This window comes from Manacus vitellinus, unplaced genomic scaffold (assembly GCF_001715985.3).
Source record: "Manacus vitellinus isolate BGI_N305 unplaced genomic scaffold, ASM171598v3 scaffold_5_pilon, whole genome shotgun sequence".
Taxonomy (NCBI): Eukaryota; Metazoa; Chordata; class Aves; order Passeriformes; family Pipridae; genus Manacus; species Manacus vitellinus.
The window spans coordinates 20,136,644-20,156,021 of NW_021940682.1; the positions used below are offsets into that span (position 1 = coordinate 20,136,644).

The 19,378-nt window shown below is 34.7% G+C and overlaps 1 protein-coding gene across 2 annotated transcripts in view; it reads right to left on the reverse strand.

Annotated features, from left to right (window-relative positions):
* Positions 1–3,046: 3,046 nt before the first annotated feature.
* SCYL2 (SCY1 like pseudokinase 2) overlaps positions 3,047–19,378 on the reverse strand; it is a 31,765-nt gene continuing 15,433 nt past the window's right edge. The window contains exons 9-18 of one of the 2 annotated variants that reach the window (XM_018080595.2): positions 16,473–16,484; positions 16,217–16,339; positions 14,848–14,961; positions 14,223–14,355; positions 12,310–12,428; positions 11,598–11,698; positions 10,860–10,926; positions 10,639–10,728; positions 9,452–9,571; positions 3,047–8,898 (exon numbers count right to left, since the gene is read on the reverse strand). In XM_018080595.2, the coding sequence (XP_017936084.2) occupies positions 8,248–8,898; positions 9,452–9,571; positions 10,639–10,728; positions 10,860–10,926; positions 11,598–11,698; positions 12,310–12,428; positions 14,223–14,355; positions 14,848–14,961; positions 16,217–16,339; positions 16,473–16,484 (1,530 nt within the window). In that variant the 3' untranslated portion in view covers positions 3,047–8,247. The remainder of the gene's footprint in view (positions 8,899–9,451; positions 9,572–10,638; positions 10,729–10,859; positions 10,927–11,597; positions 11,699–12,309; positions 12,429–14,222; positions 14,356–14,847; positions 14,962–16,216; positions 16,340–16,472; positions 16,485–19,378) is intronic. The other variant, XM_008920238.3, reaches the window with a different exon arrangement.

The window sequence follows — 19,378 nt, forward strand, 5'->3', positions numbered from 1 at the left end:
TCAGACTGTCACTGTCATAAATTCAGCATTCCCTTACCAAGTATCACCAGAAAAACAAAATTGTCAAAGCCCCCTGCTTTTTGTTGCCCTTCTATTACTTTACACAGCCATGCGCTGCTTGGGAGCATGGATGAGAGAAAAAAAATGCAAGAGAAAGGACATGCAAGAGATGGCTACATCAGAAAGGGTCTGGAAAAGTAACAGGCACATGGCCCAAAAGAAAATTCTGACAAAAGAATTGCTATACATGGGATTGAGCTCAGTTAAGTTGGCAATTATGTGTGAAGAGACCTCCACTTATTTAATCTTTCCAACGTGCAGAAAATCAAGGTTTTATACTATCTATGACATGAAAAGAATAAGGAAACAGCTCCTACCCAGCAGCCAGATAACGATCTGATTAGCTTAAGAAATGTTTATAGTGCTTGTTTAAGCAAAGAGCTTCAACTGTATTTGCAAAATGTGGCAGTTGAGGATATTGCAAAGGTGTTATTTCACTGTAAATCCTTCTCTCATAATGGTTGTCAATCAGTAACAATTCACAAATTAATTCTTTAGGAAATAAAGCATATATGCACAATCAAACTGAAAAAAAACTCAACTAATTTAACAGTTTCCTGCTTGCCAGATAATAAAAAAAGAACAGATTAAATATTAATTTAATCCTGCACAGGATAATGATGAAAATACAATAGTACTTTATATTGAACTCACTTCAATTGCAACATGACATTTAGTATCTATCAAGTCAGAAATCCACACAAAAAACTACTTCTCTTCCTAGTTTTATCCAACAGATGAAGGCTTTGAGCAATCACTGTAAGACATGATTGTTTCTAGAAATTTAAAAAAAAAAATAAAAATAATTAAAAAATCTGGTGCCATGTTACGATAGATTCTTCAGATGAAATTTATTGCTGTAGTAACAGTCTCATCTGATTACTTCATTAGCATTTTTGTTTATTTGCAGTATTTGAAGTCACTTCTGTGACATCAGCTAAACACTCACAGCTTTGGTACTATTAGGTAAGTGTTTATTTCAACAGCATGGCAGGGGCAAGATTTTTATTTCTAGTTTTTTAGTTCTCCGCTCTAATGTTTGATTTTTCTGTTCAGAAAATCAGCAGTTATTCTGCCTTGTGGTGCTTGGTTCTTAAGTAACCTGCTGGAAAGAAAGCTCTAAAAAGTTTTGGTTTTGTTTACTCTTACAAACCATAGTCCTAAGCTAGCATTAAGGATACATGGAGACAGACACGAACAAATGGTGCCAGTATAGTAACTTCAGCTCCCAGTCCTTGGTTTTCAGGTCAAAGATAACAATGTTTTCATTGATGTGGTTTCAAATGGAGCTGCTTCTTTCATTATCCTTGATTTGAATGGCTAATTACTGCAGAAGAGTGTAAAATTTAGTCTTTTGAATGTTGCCCAAAAGGTGAAGCATTTTAAGAAATTCCATTAAATAAAGGCCAAATAATGACTATGGCATAAACAAAAAAACCTTCAAAAATCGGTATGCAGATGTAGGCAGGTCCTTAAATCTCTATAATTTCTAAGTTTCCAGTTGCTTCACATCCACAAGTCCCTTAATTTGCAGTAAGAAACTGCACTAGAGCCATAACAGTATAGTTCATAGGCAGGTGTCCTACAGAGGAAAAAAAAAAGATATTTTTTTTTTAGCATTTTACAGTTTAAAATTTATGTCTGGAATACTCAGTAAGTTTTTTTAGAGTTTGAATAACTAGTACTTATTTAGCTGCTCTTAGGTTTGTGCGTGAGTAGGAGTATAAACTCAGTTCCTTCTTTGTAAGTTTGGCACAAGAAATCAGAATCCCCCTTGTCATTCTCAAGAGCCAGTTTTTCAATCTACTGAGCAAGTGCAGTGGCCTCCAGTAGGTGACATGAGCACAGGGAATTTCTGAGATGCAGGATACAAGTGCATTTGTGTCTGGCAACAGGAAGAAAACATTGAATGAATCATTTCTGTTTGCATAACTCCTCACAAAGAGCCAATTTCCTACATCTACTGAGCTGCACTCCTCACAGCTGCAAACTCCATAGGATAACACAGCCCTATAAACACCGATATAAAAAAGATTAACACAAAGCTCTGGTATATGACAAATCTAAAAGGTGGGACTAGAGATACTTAAGTGATGAAGCAGAGATGAAAGAGTTTCATGAAAGAGCTTATGAAAATTTCAACCTTAAGCCATAACAAACCAACCCAAAACATCTGGATTTCATCACCTGGGACCTTCCTCCAATAGAAACAGGTAAGTTATGGATCCTGCCAATATCCAGAAATAGAGGGACAAAGAGAACATTACCATAGTAAAGGACATACAAGTCAGATCAGGACTGTGATCTGTTGAGCAAATTAAGGCAGGTCTTTTCTCAGCAGTGACAAGGCTGTAGTCACTTGACAGATACAGCTGCAGAAGGAATGGGGCTACTGTCATCCTCAGCAAGTGAAGAGAGAACTGAAGCCACCTGATGCTACCTTCACATTTTCACCTAAACTATCTTCTTCCTTTTTTACTCTCTCCTCCCACACCCTCTCCAGCCAACAATGATACTTCTAAGCAGATCAGATGTCTCATACTTTATCAATTTATACCATATAAAGAGCTGAGAACTATCTTCCCTCAGAGTGCTGGAAAACTAATCTGACAAAGCAGTGTATTTTGAAACCCAGGTTTAGAAAAAGGGCTGGTTTCTGGGTCAATGAGCAGTGAAAATGCCAATTGAGATTACTATGTGGCACGAGGACCCCAGATTCCAGCATGGGTTTAGCGTGCCTTCAGAAAAAGTAATTTTAGAGACATCTAGTGCATTAGTTTTTCCCCAGGACTTTTATTCTTTGCATGAAGGCAATATGTGATGACATTTTACAAATGTCTGGACGGCAATGACTCTAAGAAATGAACTCAAAAGTATGCAGGATAAGATGCATTTCAAACTAAATATACAGTGAGAGTTTTCTGCAGAAGTTACCATTAGTTAATTCAATGGAAATTTTAAATAAAAATATCCTTCAACATGAAGATATGAAAAGTTCATTTATTTCCACAGGCAACCTAATTCAGAGTAAAAAGTGATGTGAACTTCTCAAAACTGCCACCGTATCTTTTACATATTTTTAAAGTAACTGATCTAAAAGTTGATACAAGAATAAATTTGTTTTGGAAGAGATGTCCAATAAACTGGATATACACTAATGCCATGCTATGACAGTTCTATTTATGAATCACAGCCGACACTACAGTAACATCACTTTATAAATCTCATGAGAACTTTAATATTTTACAATCAAAACATAAAACTGCCACTCATACAGAGATTGTACAATTAGACAAGTAAACAAATATTAAATATTTTGCACATGGCCTGAGTTCACTGTAACATATTTTGATTTACAACTTCATCTCAGAAATCTGTACAGTAGTTAGAACTGTTTCAGAGAACATAAAGATAATACAACTTCAGAGCTTATTTGTCCTGTTGATAGAAGTGTGAGGCCTGGAAGGCAAGAGGATTTGTTGTATGAATCCAAGGTTTTACTGCCTTGTGTAACCTCCTTGCAAAGCAGTCAAAACCTAATGGAAAGTAAGGTACAAGGCAGGACCTCACTTGAAAATAAGCTAACTCATCTGAAATTCTCCAGATAGGTTTCCTCACAGCTATTTCAGAGTAAAAGTTCACAATGAATATATAAAATGCAGCATATCTCTTAACAAAGAACAAAAAAGGGGTCACATATACAACAAGGTACTTTTTCTGTATTCTCCCTCCCTATATTTCTCTCATCGGAAATGGCACAAATCAGCATCCCCACCCATCCCCAATAGAAAACTCCTAATCAATAAACAAAGGTCACTCTAAAGTCCAAAAACTTCATTGCAATGCAAGATCCAGTGTTCATAAACTTATGTTTTAAAAACTTTCTTTTTATGCTTAAGTCACATAGACATAGGCAGATTAAGCACATACATTTATAATAGATAACACAAGTATCATGTAATTCTTAACCTGTATGGAAGCTTTATGGAATTTGATTAAAATCTAACTTCTCATTTAATTTTTGGGTTTTTTTGGTGCAGTTGAGCTGAAAAATCTAAAGTCATATAATCTACACACAGACTTGTCTATCTACAGACACCAATAACATTACAACAGGGGTTATAATACAAAAGTTAACATATGTTTTCCTTACTTTAAAAGGCCATCAGGGTATTTATTAAGGTTCCACGTAAATGTGAAACAGTTGTTGCTAAAAAGACAAAACTTAACAGAAAAGTTTTAAAGAATAAGGCTTGAAATGTTGTGTACCTACACATCCAAAAATCCAGCCTTCTCCTCAGCACCTGTGTAGGCTACAACTACCCCACAACACTTCTTACTCATAGAGAGGAGATCACAGTATCTTCATTAAAACAAACTAGGGCATACTACCCATGTTCCCAGTAAAAAAATTTTTCTCCACATCTCCCAAATAATTGGTGGACTCTTTTACCTTTCAAAAGACTCTGGTACTGCTGTCTTCCTGCATGAGCAGGTTCCATGGGCTGTTCTGTGCCTTATTCACAGCACCTGCATGATGAAAAGGAACAGAAAATCTGCTCCCTCCTCCATCCTTGAAATTACACCTCCTGAAACAGTCAGAACTAGGGGCTTATAAATTAATCTGTAACTCAGTAGTTTTAACATTCCTCTCCACCAGCCCAAGCAGAGAAGGTTTTTCAAGCTTCTTTAATACAATCTTTCCCTCTAGTAAAATAGTTTGCTTTCTGAGTTTTCAGAGGGTACTTCAGAGACTTTCATACTTAAAACCAAATGGAACCAACAGTTCTAATACAGCAAACACTGCTGTCTTGGTGCAGTCATGTTCATTTAGCATACACTAGAGCAGCTAAAGCACAACTGATGCACATACGTAAGATGTGCAGTTGTTTTCACTTCTTTTCTCCTTTTGTGGTGAATACAATATAGATAAATCAATTAAAGTATAGGAACTTACTCCCTTCTATTTACCTCCCCTTTAAAATTAATGTAAAGTAAACTATCTGGGCTGGGCACTTCAGCCCAGACTATGCTCTAATTTCCACAGTAGAATAAAGACATGCTCATAACTTGCTGGGCTTCCACATTTTTTCCTTCAAATTAGGTTGACTAAAAAGGGCAGAAACTTAGTGTACTTTACAGTCTTGTTCAAGGCATTGTAAAAAAGAACTTTTTTTTTTATCAGGTTACTATTTCAGTAACAGCATTTGTAATTTCTTAATCAGATACCTATTTCAAACCTGTGTTCTCCATTTTATTTTACATTAGGGCTAGGCAGACCCTCTGCTTCCGGCCAAGCTAGATGTAACACTGCTTTCCATCCAAGTCCAGACACAGAAGGCTCCTGGAATATCCACACTCTTTCCAAAACAACAACTTGGATGTGAAGTATAACTGCTGCTCTCAAACAACGGTATTCCCTCTGGACACAATATGAGTCTTCCAGCCTCTTGCAGGGCCTCAGGACAATCACTTGCAAGTGGAGAGATTATCTGGACAAGGCTTCCTAAAAACTACTGTAGCAGTACAGTACTGCTGCTACTACACAGCTGCAGTGACTTACCTCTTGCAAGTCCTCTTTCCTCTACATAAAGAAGAAATAATTAGAGAACCTCACATACACACAGTTTCCTGACAAACTGAACAGGAAGCATCTACATGAGAGAGGGATTTGACTCTCTCATTTTAACTAGTTACCTTTTATTTTTAAAGAAGATTTTGTTATGACTTTCATAAAGCACCCTTTTCCGTTTTCTTTGTTGTTGCTATTCTGTTTTGCTCATTCTGAAGATTGCAGCAAACAAGAAATCGAAATTATGTTTCAAATATAAATGGAAAAAAACCTATTGCTTGAGACAGATAAAGACCTTATTCCATTGTACTACCACTTCATACAAGAGCCTCTTTAATTTGAACTTGTAGGATTTTTTTTACTTTATTCTTACAAAATAGATTATGTTCTTGTGTAGTCCACGCCAAAAGCACATACCCCAAGCCCACAGTTTAGGTCTACTATATGAAATCTTACCAAATATTTTCAGTTAATATCCCCTCAAAAAAGTTAAATTAAAATCCAGTTCTGAAAAGCCCACAGTCCAGGGAGCTCAGTGACTGAAACCCTAGATCTAGAGACTGACATTTAAGACTGCCTTTGCCATAGATGTATTAATCTAATATATTGTAGAATCCTATGAGATGTTGCTTTTAATATAAACGCATTTTCCAAATAATTTAGAGAATTACAGATTCAAGTAATTCTTCAAAGGTTTGCTTTAAGTTATCTTAACAAAACGCAGCTTTCAAGAGTTGACATAAAAGAAGACATTAGTGTGACTGAGAATATAGAGCACTAGTAACAGCAAATGAACTTATATAGTTTAACAGTTCTAGCATTGTACTTAAATTTACACAGATCTCTTAACATAACCTACAATGTTTACCATGAATACTAACACCACATAAGCATTACAATGTGTCAGGGATTGTTTTCTAGATCAGAACTTCATTGGTCCCAGGTGTTGTAAAATAACAGGACTAAGGCAGCAGCTGTAATACATAAATGATTCTTTAAGAAATATGCTTAAATGCTATTACTGCTTGGAACTGTGGAAATATAATAAAATACAAGTCACATTTACAGCATAAGGCCCTTTGGTTTCTTAAGCAGCAAATGAATGAACAGGTTCTTCAGTGAAAGGCTTTGAAAAATAAAGCAGGTAGGATTTCCATAAAAAAGGTAACTAGTTCTTTCCTTCTCAAAATAGCCATCTGTAGTCTTCAAAATATTATGTAAGAAAGCTCTTGAAATTCTTAGGAAAGAAAAAGTTAAACCTCAACAGTAGTATCTGACAGAGCAGAGATTCGTTCCATCATGGGCAAGCTGAACATACACCTTCTGGGAAGTAGAAGAAACTACTATTTGGATTTCTGGAGAGCTTTATTGACTTTAGAGCAATACAATAAAAAGGATCTGAAATACCTGTGTATTTACCATATATTCTAGAGCTTACAAATCCATATTTGAGAACTCACTTTATGTCAATCTATCCTTCATAACGACTTGAGTTAAAACAAAATTAAATAGTTCATTCTCGTCAAGGCAATTTACGGCAGTCTGCTTTTTCAACAATCATGTGCAACTTGTACAAGGCAATCCTTTTCCATCTTCTCAATTGAGCCAAAAATAATGGATTAATTCAAGATATTTCTGTGTAACTATATGATGTGTGTTTGGTTACACAGAACTGTTTAGCTACACAGTTGTGGCAATCAATATATGAATTTTACAGAGAACATTCATTTTGTGAGGTTTCATATCTACCATTACTCTTTTTTACACATCAGTTAGAAGCAGTATCCAATAAGCCAAAACACTGAAATATATAATAAATGTGATGAAGTCACCACATGTATTTTAAAATCCTGCTTAAGTGGTACGTTGCTTTTGCTATGGGGCTTGCAACAAGGATCTGGCATTATAAAAGAGATTGTAAACAAGCATGACCTTTGAAGCAGTGTTCTTACCCTGTCCCAAACTTGTACAAAATTTTAAAACTTCTTATGCCTGATGAATCTTGTTGTAGTTTACCACCATATTAATTATAATTATCCTATATAGATAGAAAAGAAAGTCAAAATATGCTCTCTTAGCCTCTTTCACAGTTATTGTTTAGAGCTCTTTCTATATAACATGGCTATTGAAATTTTTGGGCTAGCATAAGAATTTCCTTTTTTCAAACTGTCATATGGCAAATTGACAGTTTGTGCCAAATGCAGGCAACACGAATAATTGTGGAGGGTTGCATTCACTAGAATCATTATACCCAAAGCATTTTTGGTGAGCCTAAGAAACAAAATTTTGTATGAAACTTCATAGGGGTTGATTGAGTACACCTCTGAACAATTCTGATATACTTCTTTTTCAGTTGTATATATACATCCTACATTCATCATTCTCATTTTCGGTAAAGAGACAGAAATCTTTAGCATGTAAGATGATTTGCACTTGCACAATTCCACTGCAGTACCAGCTGAATGCAACATCAGCCTTTTTTCCAGTGCAGAAGTCTTTACTTTGCTGGGCTGAAAGTTTCCCCAAATCGTGCTTTTACTAATCAAAAAAAGATGTTAATCAGCTTACCCATGATCCAAATTTCATCAGTCTTTGAAAGAAGAAAACAAAACGTTTTACCCAAAAAGATCTTTTAAGTCATTACTAGCTGAGCTGCTGTTTGTCATTGTGTTTGCTGGCTGTGCAAAGTTCTGAGGAGAAAAGAAAGGATTACCCTGTATACCAAAGCCAGGCTGTCCCATCATGTTCATCTGAGGTCCCAAGACTGAACTGCTCGCATTCGGGGACCCTGGTGGTGGTACAAACTGATTAACCCACTGGCTTGATTTCTGTTGAGCCAACTGTTTCATGCTAACTTTGGGTTTTTGAGGACCAAAAAGATTATCTAAAGCAGACATATCTGGGGGTCTGTTTTGTTGTGTCAGTGGAGAGACTGCAGATGCAGCATTCATAGGACTGTAATTTGGCATACTGGCAGTTGGTACAATGTTCATCTTGGTTGCTCCTGTTGCACTTGGACCACTGAAGAAATTCGGAGTGGCAAGACCTGCTCCCATAGTGAATCCAGCAGTCTGAAAACCCATATTTGGATTTAGTCCATTTGTCATATTTCGCTTTGTGTTGTCAACAGGTGATGAAAATCCCATTCCAACACCCATAGAAGGAACAGAAGAGAAGCTGTTTGCAGATGAAACTTGAGCTTTGTTGATAGGATGGCTAGTCAAAGATGACATGTTATCTATCAAGGTATCTGTCAAGTCCTTTGTCTGCAAAATATATAAAATGCAGTTAAATGGTCTTCCTGTACAACACTTCTCTTGCAACACTTTTAGCATTGCTCCAGTAGAACTGGCACATTAATTTTTCAGAAATTAGAATTTACTGCATAGAATTGGGCAGAAAATGTAATTATACACAAGAGAAATGAGGTTTTTTTCTTTGCTACTTAGAACTAATTGTTATGCAGCTTTAATTTGACAACTAAGACTACACACAAAGTACTACTGTGACTATCTGCTTTCATGCCCCATTTCTATCCCAAATTCCTTTACATATTTACTTAATAAACTCTTCAGAGCAAAATCATTTTAATATGTCCTTTTTCCTTATCTAGAACAATAGCCTTCTGATAATAATGATACCCTTGGAAACTCTTGGAATATTGCTAATGAAGCAAACGTCAGACACAAAAATTTAATTTAGTTTTTCTCAGCTGTGCCATTGTACTACCAGAGAAAACAGAAGTGACTCAGAGAAGGAAAAAATGCCAAAAGCATCAGAGATCCAATGGAAGCAGTGCAGTAGTTTGTTCCTTCTCACCTGCTTCACTGGAGGTGTTATTGCAGTTGCTTGTGGCTTAAGAGGTTGCTGGCTTTTCAGTTTCTGTGCCTGTTCTTGTTCTTTAGCTAACTTTTGCTTCTCTTCCAGTGTAAGTGATGCCTTTAAAAGGAAAGGTACTAAGTTGCAAGAAACGGTGATTTGTACATTCATATTTGTATTGCATAAATAGCACTGTCATTGCAATACATGGTTGAAAAATACAATTATTTAGAAAAAGACATAAAAGAGAAAGTGAATAAGCACAAAATCTATCATAACATTTACCACATTACTAAAAAGTACTTAAAGCAAATAAATATAAGAAATTTGGGCAGTCAGAAATAAAAGAGATATATCAACAAAACCACTTTAGCTTTGTCTTCTTAATATTGGTCAGAAGAAAAAGTGTTCTTCATAGTTTTTGGTTTTATATGGTTACTAACTTGATATAGAGCTGCAATTGACCATGAAGTAGGAAAGGGAATTTTAAGATTGCTCGAGAGCCTTTTCAGGATTTTAACTTTACTTTTGTTAATAATGAAGGATAAAATAATGAAATCATTCCCCCTTAGTCTAAAATTAGTGAGAGGATTCAGGTAACTAGAAATGAAAATTATACAGATTCTGGGAAGCCACTTCCATAATTATAAGTATGAAAAGAATTTTGCAATAGTTTATGCTTATGTTTACTATTCTATCTCATGTCGTTTTTCTCTGCTTCTTGTATTTAACCCCATACTGACTGCTTATTTTCACTTAACTTTGAACTCTACAGTGAATGTTAATCTCTGCTACTACATGAAATTCTACATTTTATCTTCATTTCTCTTTGTAATTTTATCAGAAAGGTCCCTAGTTTGTTTTCCTACCTAAATCCAGTGCTGAAGTTTCATTGAAATCTATAATTAAGGAGAAGGAAAATGACCACAGATTTATAATCCTAACTGCTGCCTACTTTGTATACAGCTATTTTCAAGGAAAGGCTTCCATGGAAATTCAAGGATATAATTTGAACATTTTTCAATGGACCTGCACATGTGACTGTGTATGTGCCATACAAAAGTAATTAGTTTTTCTATTAAAGCTTTAAAAAAGGTAAATATTTACACACGATCTTTTATGCAACCATATCAGCCTTATATTAGATAGCTGGACATAACTGAATTGCAAAGCAAACTAAAGCCCACCTTCTTCTGTATTGATGACACCTCATTCTCTTTACTGTCAGATCCACTAGTTAGAAGGTCAGTTCCACTACTATTAAATACCTTGTCGATCTGTTTAAGTTCAAAGAAACAAAACTTCATTATTTGAACTGTTGCAAATAAAGGTAACAGAAATATCAACCAAGTAATTTTAAATTTCAAATTTCTATGTGTAAGTTACATAATAAAATATTGTTACTTACCTGATTGCTTGTACCACTAGATCTTGCCTCTTCAGACACACTCATTTGGTTAGCTATATCCAAAGATCTACATAGTGCAGAATATATTACAAAAAGATAACTTTGAAACCACATCCATCACTAATATAAAAAAATTTCATTATGAGACCACTGCCATTTTTACATAATGCCTTTAAGAGACTGGGAAATGTTACTATGATGAATAGTAAAGGTCTCCTAACCATTTCACGTGGTTCTTAGTTCCTTCTTTTGAACAGAATGACCCAGACTTGAGATAGTCCAAGTTAATTTGTCTCAGAAATCTCACCTCACATCAGACTCCATAAAATAGCTCTAAGTATCTTAAAACATCACAGTCTTCTAAAAGGTTGCAATGTTTATGTTTCCTTAGTATGATTTATTTCTCAGCAACTAGAGGAAAGCAAGTTAGCATATAGAAGCAAGGCATCAAACAATACTAGTAGAGCTCAATATGAACTTTCAAATTTAATGAATTAAAAATTATTGACTTAAAATAATAAACTGTACCTGAACTGTATAGAGGGATTTTTTTCTATAAATCCACTAATATCACAATATTATCATCATTTTAGGACTAGTAAATCTTGACAACTGTGCTTATTTGAGGTAATTCTCAACTACTGAACTAAGAATTGCCTAATCTTTTTATTGTTATGGCTAGAGTTTTCTAACATTTGCCAAAAAAACTACTTCTTTAACGTAAACATAAACACTTACTTCTGTTGCTCTTGCATGACATGAAGTTGTTCCAGTTTTGTTTTATGTTCTGCCTCCAATCTGTTAAGCATATCTTTTATAACACAAATAAAAGAATTGAACTGGAAAAGAAATATATAAGAAGTTCGGATTTTGGAGAGATGGAATTCAGACAGATATAACTTAACAGGTAATACCTCATAAAACCTACAATATATCATGTCAGATAAGCTGCAGATTTTTAAATAATTTATCACCTTCGCTATCATGCATTAGATACAAAACTACAAGCAGAGTGCATATTGGAAAAGGGAAAAATACATTCCACTAAATAAAAAAAAAGGGACAATGCAGACAAAACCCCTCACATATGAGTATTACCAGATTAATTTTCAAACAAACAAATAAACCTACTAGGTATTCCCTTTCCAAATATTTCATAGCGACATAGTATTTTAATTTGAATTCTTATTATGTTAGTAGCTAACTGCTTTTGCAGGATATTTGGAAGGTGATAGCATTAATTTTGAAATTTATACCAGATCCGTTAAACACACTGAAAAATAACATGCTTTAAACATACAAATGCAGTAAAACTTGAAAGGGTTTTGGTACTGTTTGTTTTTACAACAGATACAGACATCCAGTAATGTATGAATTTCTCATGACAACAGTTTAAATTTATTCTTTGATAATTATGAAGAAAAAGCAAGCAAAACAGTCATGTTCCTACCTGATTGAGATTAAGATTGTTCTCGATACTAAGAGGAATCAGATGGGGCAATACTTTTCCTGCAAGCTGTTCTTTGGTAATTCCCAACTTCTTGTGAGTAAATGTACATTTGTAAATACCTAACATACAACAGCAAAATAGCAAAAATTGTTAAGCTTAGTAAGCAATGTGAACAAACTCCAAGTAACACGCTCATGTATGTACTGATCATCTGAATGATCACTCTGCGCGAGCAGGGACAAACATGACCAAGAGAATCATAAAAAGTACTCCTTCACAACAGAAACTTATAACAGCAAAAGGCTTTGCTACAGTTCAGAATAAGAGGATGTCCAAAGTCATATTTAGCAGTTATGAAACCTGTTATTAGTCAAGGTATTATTCTATCCAATTATCTGAGAATATGCATCTTTGAATAGATCTTGTGCAACTGAGTTACCACAAAGTGACAAATTGCCACTGAGAAATCAAGCTATGTTAACTAAGGATATGCTCTCTCCTGGCACATTGAAATGGCTAGGATTAACTATCATACTGTTCTCTGATGGTATTTTACAAATATTGTTACCTAGAAGTATCTGGCTGTGTTACATTTGGGATCAGAAATCATGCATAATCTTTATCTGTTCTAAAATCTCTGAAAAAAAGAATACTGACAGGCACGAGGGACACAGTGTTAAGGCCACAAGTTCTATAGTGTTTCTGACAGGAAGAGTCCTCTGCTTAAATAGTCCAGCTCTTGTGGCAAATGCTAAACATATTAGCATAAAAGACACAGCAGCTTTCTTCACTTTCTATGGTAGTAGAACAGAGCTGTCACCAAGACAAAGAAGGTATCACATACGAGTAAGATGGTATTATGATTCTGGAGAAAAGGACTGCCTGAGTATATAAAATTGATTTCAGTCCACCATTTCCAAACAAAGGTTCACTTATTCCCTGTATCAGAGTAGAATTCAGCAGTAACACAGCTAAAGTAAAAAACAGTGTCCCTCTTCTTAGACAGCAAATATAAGTCAAACCTGCAAGGATTAAGGGAAACAGGCAGTTCTAAATCAGTACAATAGTACAGTTCTAAAACAGTACAGCCTTCTTACTGATTCTGAACAAATCAAAATAATGCTGCCATCACATATTATTACAGTGTTTAATGAGGGTTGCTGATACACCTCAACTGTTACAAACAGTCTTACTGACAACTTACTGACAATACTTCTTTGTCAGTAAGAGAAATGGTCACTGTCCTCCAGACATGGCCACGCGGTTACACCTCTTTCTTGGCTGTCTCTATGGTCATCTGGTCTCCTTGAGTGCATTGAAATAGTTAAAATCACTCACCCTGAGTTAGGCAAGCACCAAGTGACACTAGAAAAGCACAACTGGGAGTGAGGTCTCCCCTTCCAGAGGAAACAAGCCATTAGGTTTTGTTAGGCATTTTGTGAGACTTCACCCAGCTCATGTTCAATTTCAGTGCAAAAGGCAGAGCTGTTTGTTTAAACATCCAACAAAATGAGTCTAACAAAACCTGCAGTAAAGAACAGCAGATTTGTAGACAATCATTCATAGCATCTGACATGAAAGAGTATCTGAAAGAAGGCAGATCATACATTCTTCTGAGGAAAACAGCCTCTCTGGCTCCATGGAGCACACAGTCCATAAAGTGTCACAGCCCAAGAACTGCAATGAGTACTCAGAACTGCACTGGGCCCTGAAGACTAAAAATATGTGTACTAGTGTCAGATGTACCTGCAGTACTTAAGGTAACTGAACAGGGACGTACTTAAGAACCAGAAACAGGAAGTTTTAAATAGTCATTTTAGAAATACACTATGTAAACATGATCAATGATGAGGAAGCTCTCAGATTTACAACATGAAAGAACATAAGATGAGAAAGTGGGAAGTATTAATTACCTAGAATTCCCATGAGCACTGCAGGTTCCTTTGATGGAATTTGTTGTAGAAAAGGTAAAATATCATCAAGTACAAACCATTTATCCAAGTACTCCAAAATCTTGCCTAAGCACACTAGTGAGTTTACCCGGACCTGTGAAGTATGATAAGAATTAAACCAACTCTTCATTATATTTTTGTCCAAGAAAAAAAACCCAACCTTACAAAACCCAGAAGAAAACAGGTGCTACTCAAACTACAACCTTTATATCTGAAAATTCAAGAGAAATTTAAAAAAATCCTTTTGTGTCATGAAAGTAAAACACTTGTATATTATGCATAGTTACATAATGCTCACAAAATCTTGGCTTTTCTGCATGACAAACACTGTCAGTGTATATTATTGTGGAGCACACTTCAAAAATTTTTCACAGTATTATTAACACAATAAGATAACAACTTTAAAAATTGTTAAAAAAGTAAATGGCACTTTTGCATTGGTAAAAAGTATTTTACAAAATTTAAAAAAAGAAATCAGAGCACACTGATTGGATTTTCTTTAAAGACACAACAGCAGAAAAGCCAAAGTAATTAAAGGTAACAACATATTCTGAGGACTGAGAGATAAAATTACTAGGATACTCACAGCAAGAGAAGAAGTCTGCAAACATGCATTTTTAATTCTTGGAATTAATGAATTTTTCATTGATGGGTAATCTATTAAATTGGCAAACGTGGGAATTATGTTTAGGCAAAGCTCCTACAAAAAAAATTCCATACAAGTTTAAAAAGAAACATGTACATTTATTACAAAATTAGTACTAATTTTACTCAATATCAAAGTCAGTTTGAAATGCCTTCTTAAGCTTTTCTTTTAAGGAAATATGTTCAACTAAGCTGACCCTAATCTATCAGACTCACTTAAAAATAGCTAGAATAATAAAGCATCATTGTATGTATACAGAACCTTGGAAACAGTCTTTAGGAAAGAGAGCATTCATAAAGTCATAATAAAATATTTGGATAGCAAGAATATCTTGTATTTTCACAAAACAACTTTACATAAAAACTAGTTTTTATTACATCAAGCTAATATAAAGCAAGCAAATTTGAATGAGTACTATCAACAGCAATACAATGATGGGGTGAAAGATAAAAGAGCATTAAACATATTTTAGCAACAGAGAAAAAATAAACACACAATTTCAGCCCAAAGCAAAAAACAAGAGACAGTAATATTAAGTGGGTTGCAAGTAAATACCTGAGTAACTAAACTACTGACGCAGAAAAAACTCATGCCAGGTACTTAAAAACCAAAAATCTTTCTCCATAATATTGCAAAGGCTTTGCAAAGGCAGAAGTCAAATCTGATTATCCAAATCGTTCTTTAGGAAATATTTTTAGGTTTATTTATCTCCCCCTCCCAGCCCTGAATGTTTTTGGGTAACTGGAAGTTAATTCCAGTAGAATGATTAGGAAAAAAAAAAAAAACCAAACAGACAAACTTGAGAAAGGTAGAGAAAGAACAAAGAGAAAAATTAAAATACAGATACATAAAAATGTCACCAGAAGGTATATTAATATGATTTTACAGCAAATCAGGTCTTCCAAGGTAACTGTCAGCACAGATGTTCTTACCAGAAGGACCTCAGTATAAGCCACCTCTCGCTGACAGGTAAGAGCATGCATGCCTGCATAGTTTCTGCTGCACAGGCAATGGAGTATAAATGCATATCCTACTTTTTGCTATGGTGGCTAGTAAGATTTTAAGATAGGAGCATTAGAACACCAGTCAAGTGGTTACCCCCTGGGAAATAAGGGAACTAAATTTTATTTTATTAAAACCAAATTTTCTTTAATAAAACACTCATCTCTTTCAATATTCAGGAATATTACACAGATTTATCTTCTTTTTTTTTTCCAAGTGAACAAACACATCAGTATACAAAAAGTTGGCACATCAGCTGAAAGAAAAGAGAAAACAATGTTTTAAATAAATGCTGCAATTACTATACCTGGATCTGAATTGAAGGTGCTTCCAAAGCTCTATAAACCATTGGTAGAACGCTGTTCTTTATTTCATCTGGTGGAGTTTTGGTTAGAAGTAAATCCATTTTTTGCAGGAAGATTAACAATATCTATTAAAAGAAGGACAATTCAGAAGCCAAAAGTTTTAACTCCAGAAGCATATATTTACAACTTAAAGTGTATTGTAACATATCATAAAAACTTCACAAGTTTTCTTAGAACTCAGTAAATGCAATCACTTACCATGTTGCTTGCCTGAAGGCATGGAAGACAAAAAACACTTTGACATATTATTGCATTTTAAAAAGAGCAAATACAAATCAAACAAAATATACATGTTCTAGATTGACCTCTCTAAAATAACAAATCCAAATAGCTAAGTAAGGAGTTCTTGTTTCTATTTACTCCATGGTCTTTTGTTAAAATTCACCCACATAAAAATCTTTATACATACATCACTATTGAAAAAGCTAAACTTTCAAAAACCTATGACTCAAATTCTGACCTCAAAGCACTTGATTACAACTCCACATATAAAAGCTGTATTTCATGTGTCTAGAATAAATAGGGATGTAATGAAAACAATATTGCAACTACTAGATGGCCACAAAATGCCTTTATTTTATTTCACATGGAAATTGTATATCATAAAATAAAAAATCTCAAACAAAAAACCCTCACATTGCATTAACCTAAAAAGTAACACTAGAATAGCACATATATATAGTGTGATTCACCTTGCTCAGGCTTAGCCATTTAAAAATTAGCCACTATTCTAAGTCACTCATCCAGGTTCAGTCTCAAATACAGAGAGTGTCTCTAACACATAAGGTTCATAGCTCAGCTCAGACAGGCAAGACAACTTGCTAGAGGTGACACTGAGTATCCATTGATATATGGACCCATTTTAGAAAATAGGTGAGACTAGATAGATAAATTATGTTGAATGTAAACATACTAATAGCAAAATGTCAAGTATTTTATAGGAGGAAATTAGACTTAACTTTTAAGTCTAAAAATACATAGCAATCAGTGCCTATATGTCAAACAAATGGAAGCGTCAAAATGTAGAAATAGAAGTATATCAAGAGCAAATTACAAACTTCCCCCATTTATTTGCCTTCCTTTACAGGGAAAATAGATTTTTAAACTGCAGCTAATATGTGTTTTCTCATTGTATATTTATAATTTCCTAAACTGCACACACACACACAAAATCATTCATTCATTCATTCCAAGAAAACTGCTTCTGATGAAATATCCCCATATTTGGGACAAAGAGGGTAAGACGGACAAGATCAGTTTTAAAGTTAGATTTTATAATTTTCTTCAATATAGAATTTTTGTTTGTCCTAAACTTGGCTTTTTGAAACCTACATGTGCTCATAACACATGTTCTTCTCTAACAGTTCTGTAATGCTGTGGAATTACAGTTTGTATGTTAGTGACATCTATAGCTTTGGAGAAATATCATTCGATTGTTTTTGCAAATTTGAAAAGAATATGAATGAAACCTCTTATTTAACAACTAGTAAATTTCCTCTAAAATAAGAACCAAGTACTATACAGTAATTTAGACTTTACAGAAGCAGTTCAGCTCTTTTCCACTGCCTGTCAATGCTTTTCATCTAAGATAAAGCTGAATCATTTCTATCTCCCTCTACCTGGGTTTAACTGGAATGTAGTTCATGTTGTTCCAAAGAACACCTTTTAGTTTTAGCTTCTATGGTCATATTCATTACTTTTTATCTATTTAGGTAGAAACTAAGATGCTACAGTCACAGATTCACACATATCATCTAACAAGCAAGTAGTAGCAGTTGCACTCTAAACAATAACGCATCTTTTATTAGTGCAGAGCCCAGTACTTCTCAGGGTACACTGTGGTGGACTGAATTAGAATATGGATTTACAGCACATCCTATGCTAACTCTCCATGGATTCCTGTAATTATAAATTAAGGGTCTGTCTGGGCAGCTATGCCAGAGTAAGCTACTATGTTAATTTACAGCACACGTTACTCCACACTAACCCCAAGAGTATGATATAAATGAGCAGTTTAACTAAATATTTAATTTTCATATTATAAATTTCCTCATACAAAGACATTGTGAACACTAATAATGTCTTCATACTGAATCACAGTAGCTTCCCTATGATATGTTTATTTCCTAACCCAAGCATACTATGAAAGTTAAGCAACAGGCCCCTCACAAAAATCTACATCTCAAGACAGCATTTGGAAGAAACACTGGCACATTCTCTGTCTGCCCCTCTCTAGGAGCAAACACACAGAAACTTTTTTGCCTTGCACAAAGATAGACCTAGAATTCTACCCTCTAGCACTCTGAACCTTTGTATTTTTTTCTCAAATTCCCGGTAAATTAATTTTGAAAACATGACCTAGATTACTTAAAGAAACTTTACCATATTAAAAAGACCACAGAAATAATAGTTGAATAAGCCTTGTAGAACTTAGCATTGAAAATATCAATGTAAGAATTTAATACATAGTATCTAGATAGCTACAGAAAAACTTGTGGTCAGCTCATAAAGAGTGAGCTTTGCCAAGTTTGTATTTTGCTTCCCTCATTTCTCAAGACATAAACCAGCTTTTGTGTCCATTATGCTGCTGATAAAACTGCTACAAACTTTTTACAGTGAAGATCTTTCTCACAAATCTAATGTTAAAGGCAGCAAAACATAGTGTTACCTTTTAGGATGACACAGCACAAATGAGATGTTCACTGACTTTTGGTTGGTTAAATGTTTACTTTTTTCAAGACAACAACAAAGCTAACATAAAGCCTCAGTGTACCAAAAGTAAACAGTATTAAGCAGTTCAAATTTTCCAAGGTATTCTCAGTTACACAGTTGTTCCCTTTCTCCCCCTCCTCAGTATAATGAGAATTCTTTGGTCCAGTTTTCTGAAACCCAGAAATAAAAAGTCTACTTGTTCATTTCTATGTTTACCTTGCCCTTTAGGTGCTCTACCAGGAAATAATGGCATAAAGCAATAAACCAAGGTGAGCTGGAAGGAATGCATACATGCCTTTCATCTGTGGAGGCACAATGCCTAACTTAGTGACAGAATTCTCAGGAATCATCACGCACATGGTGATGATAAAAGGCTGTAAATTTTTGCTCCT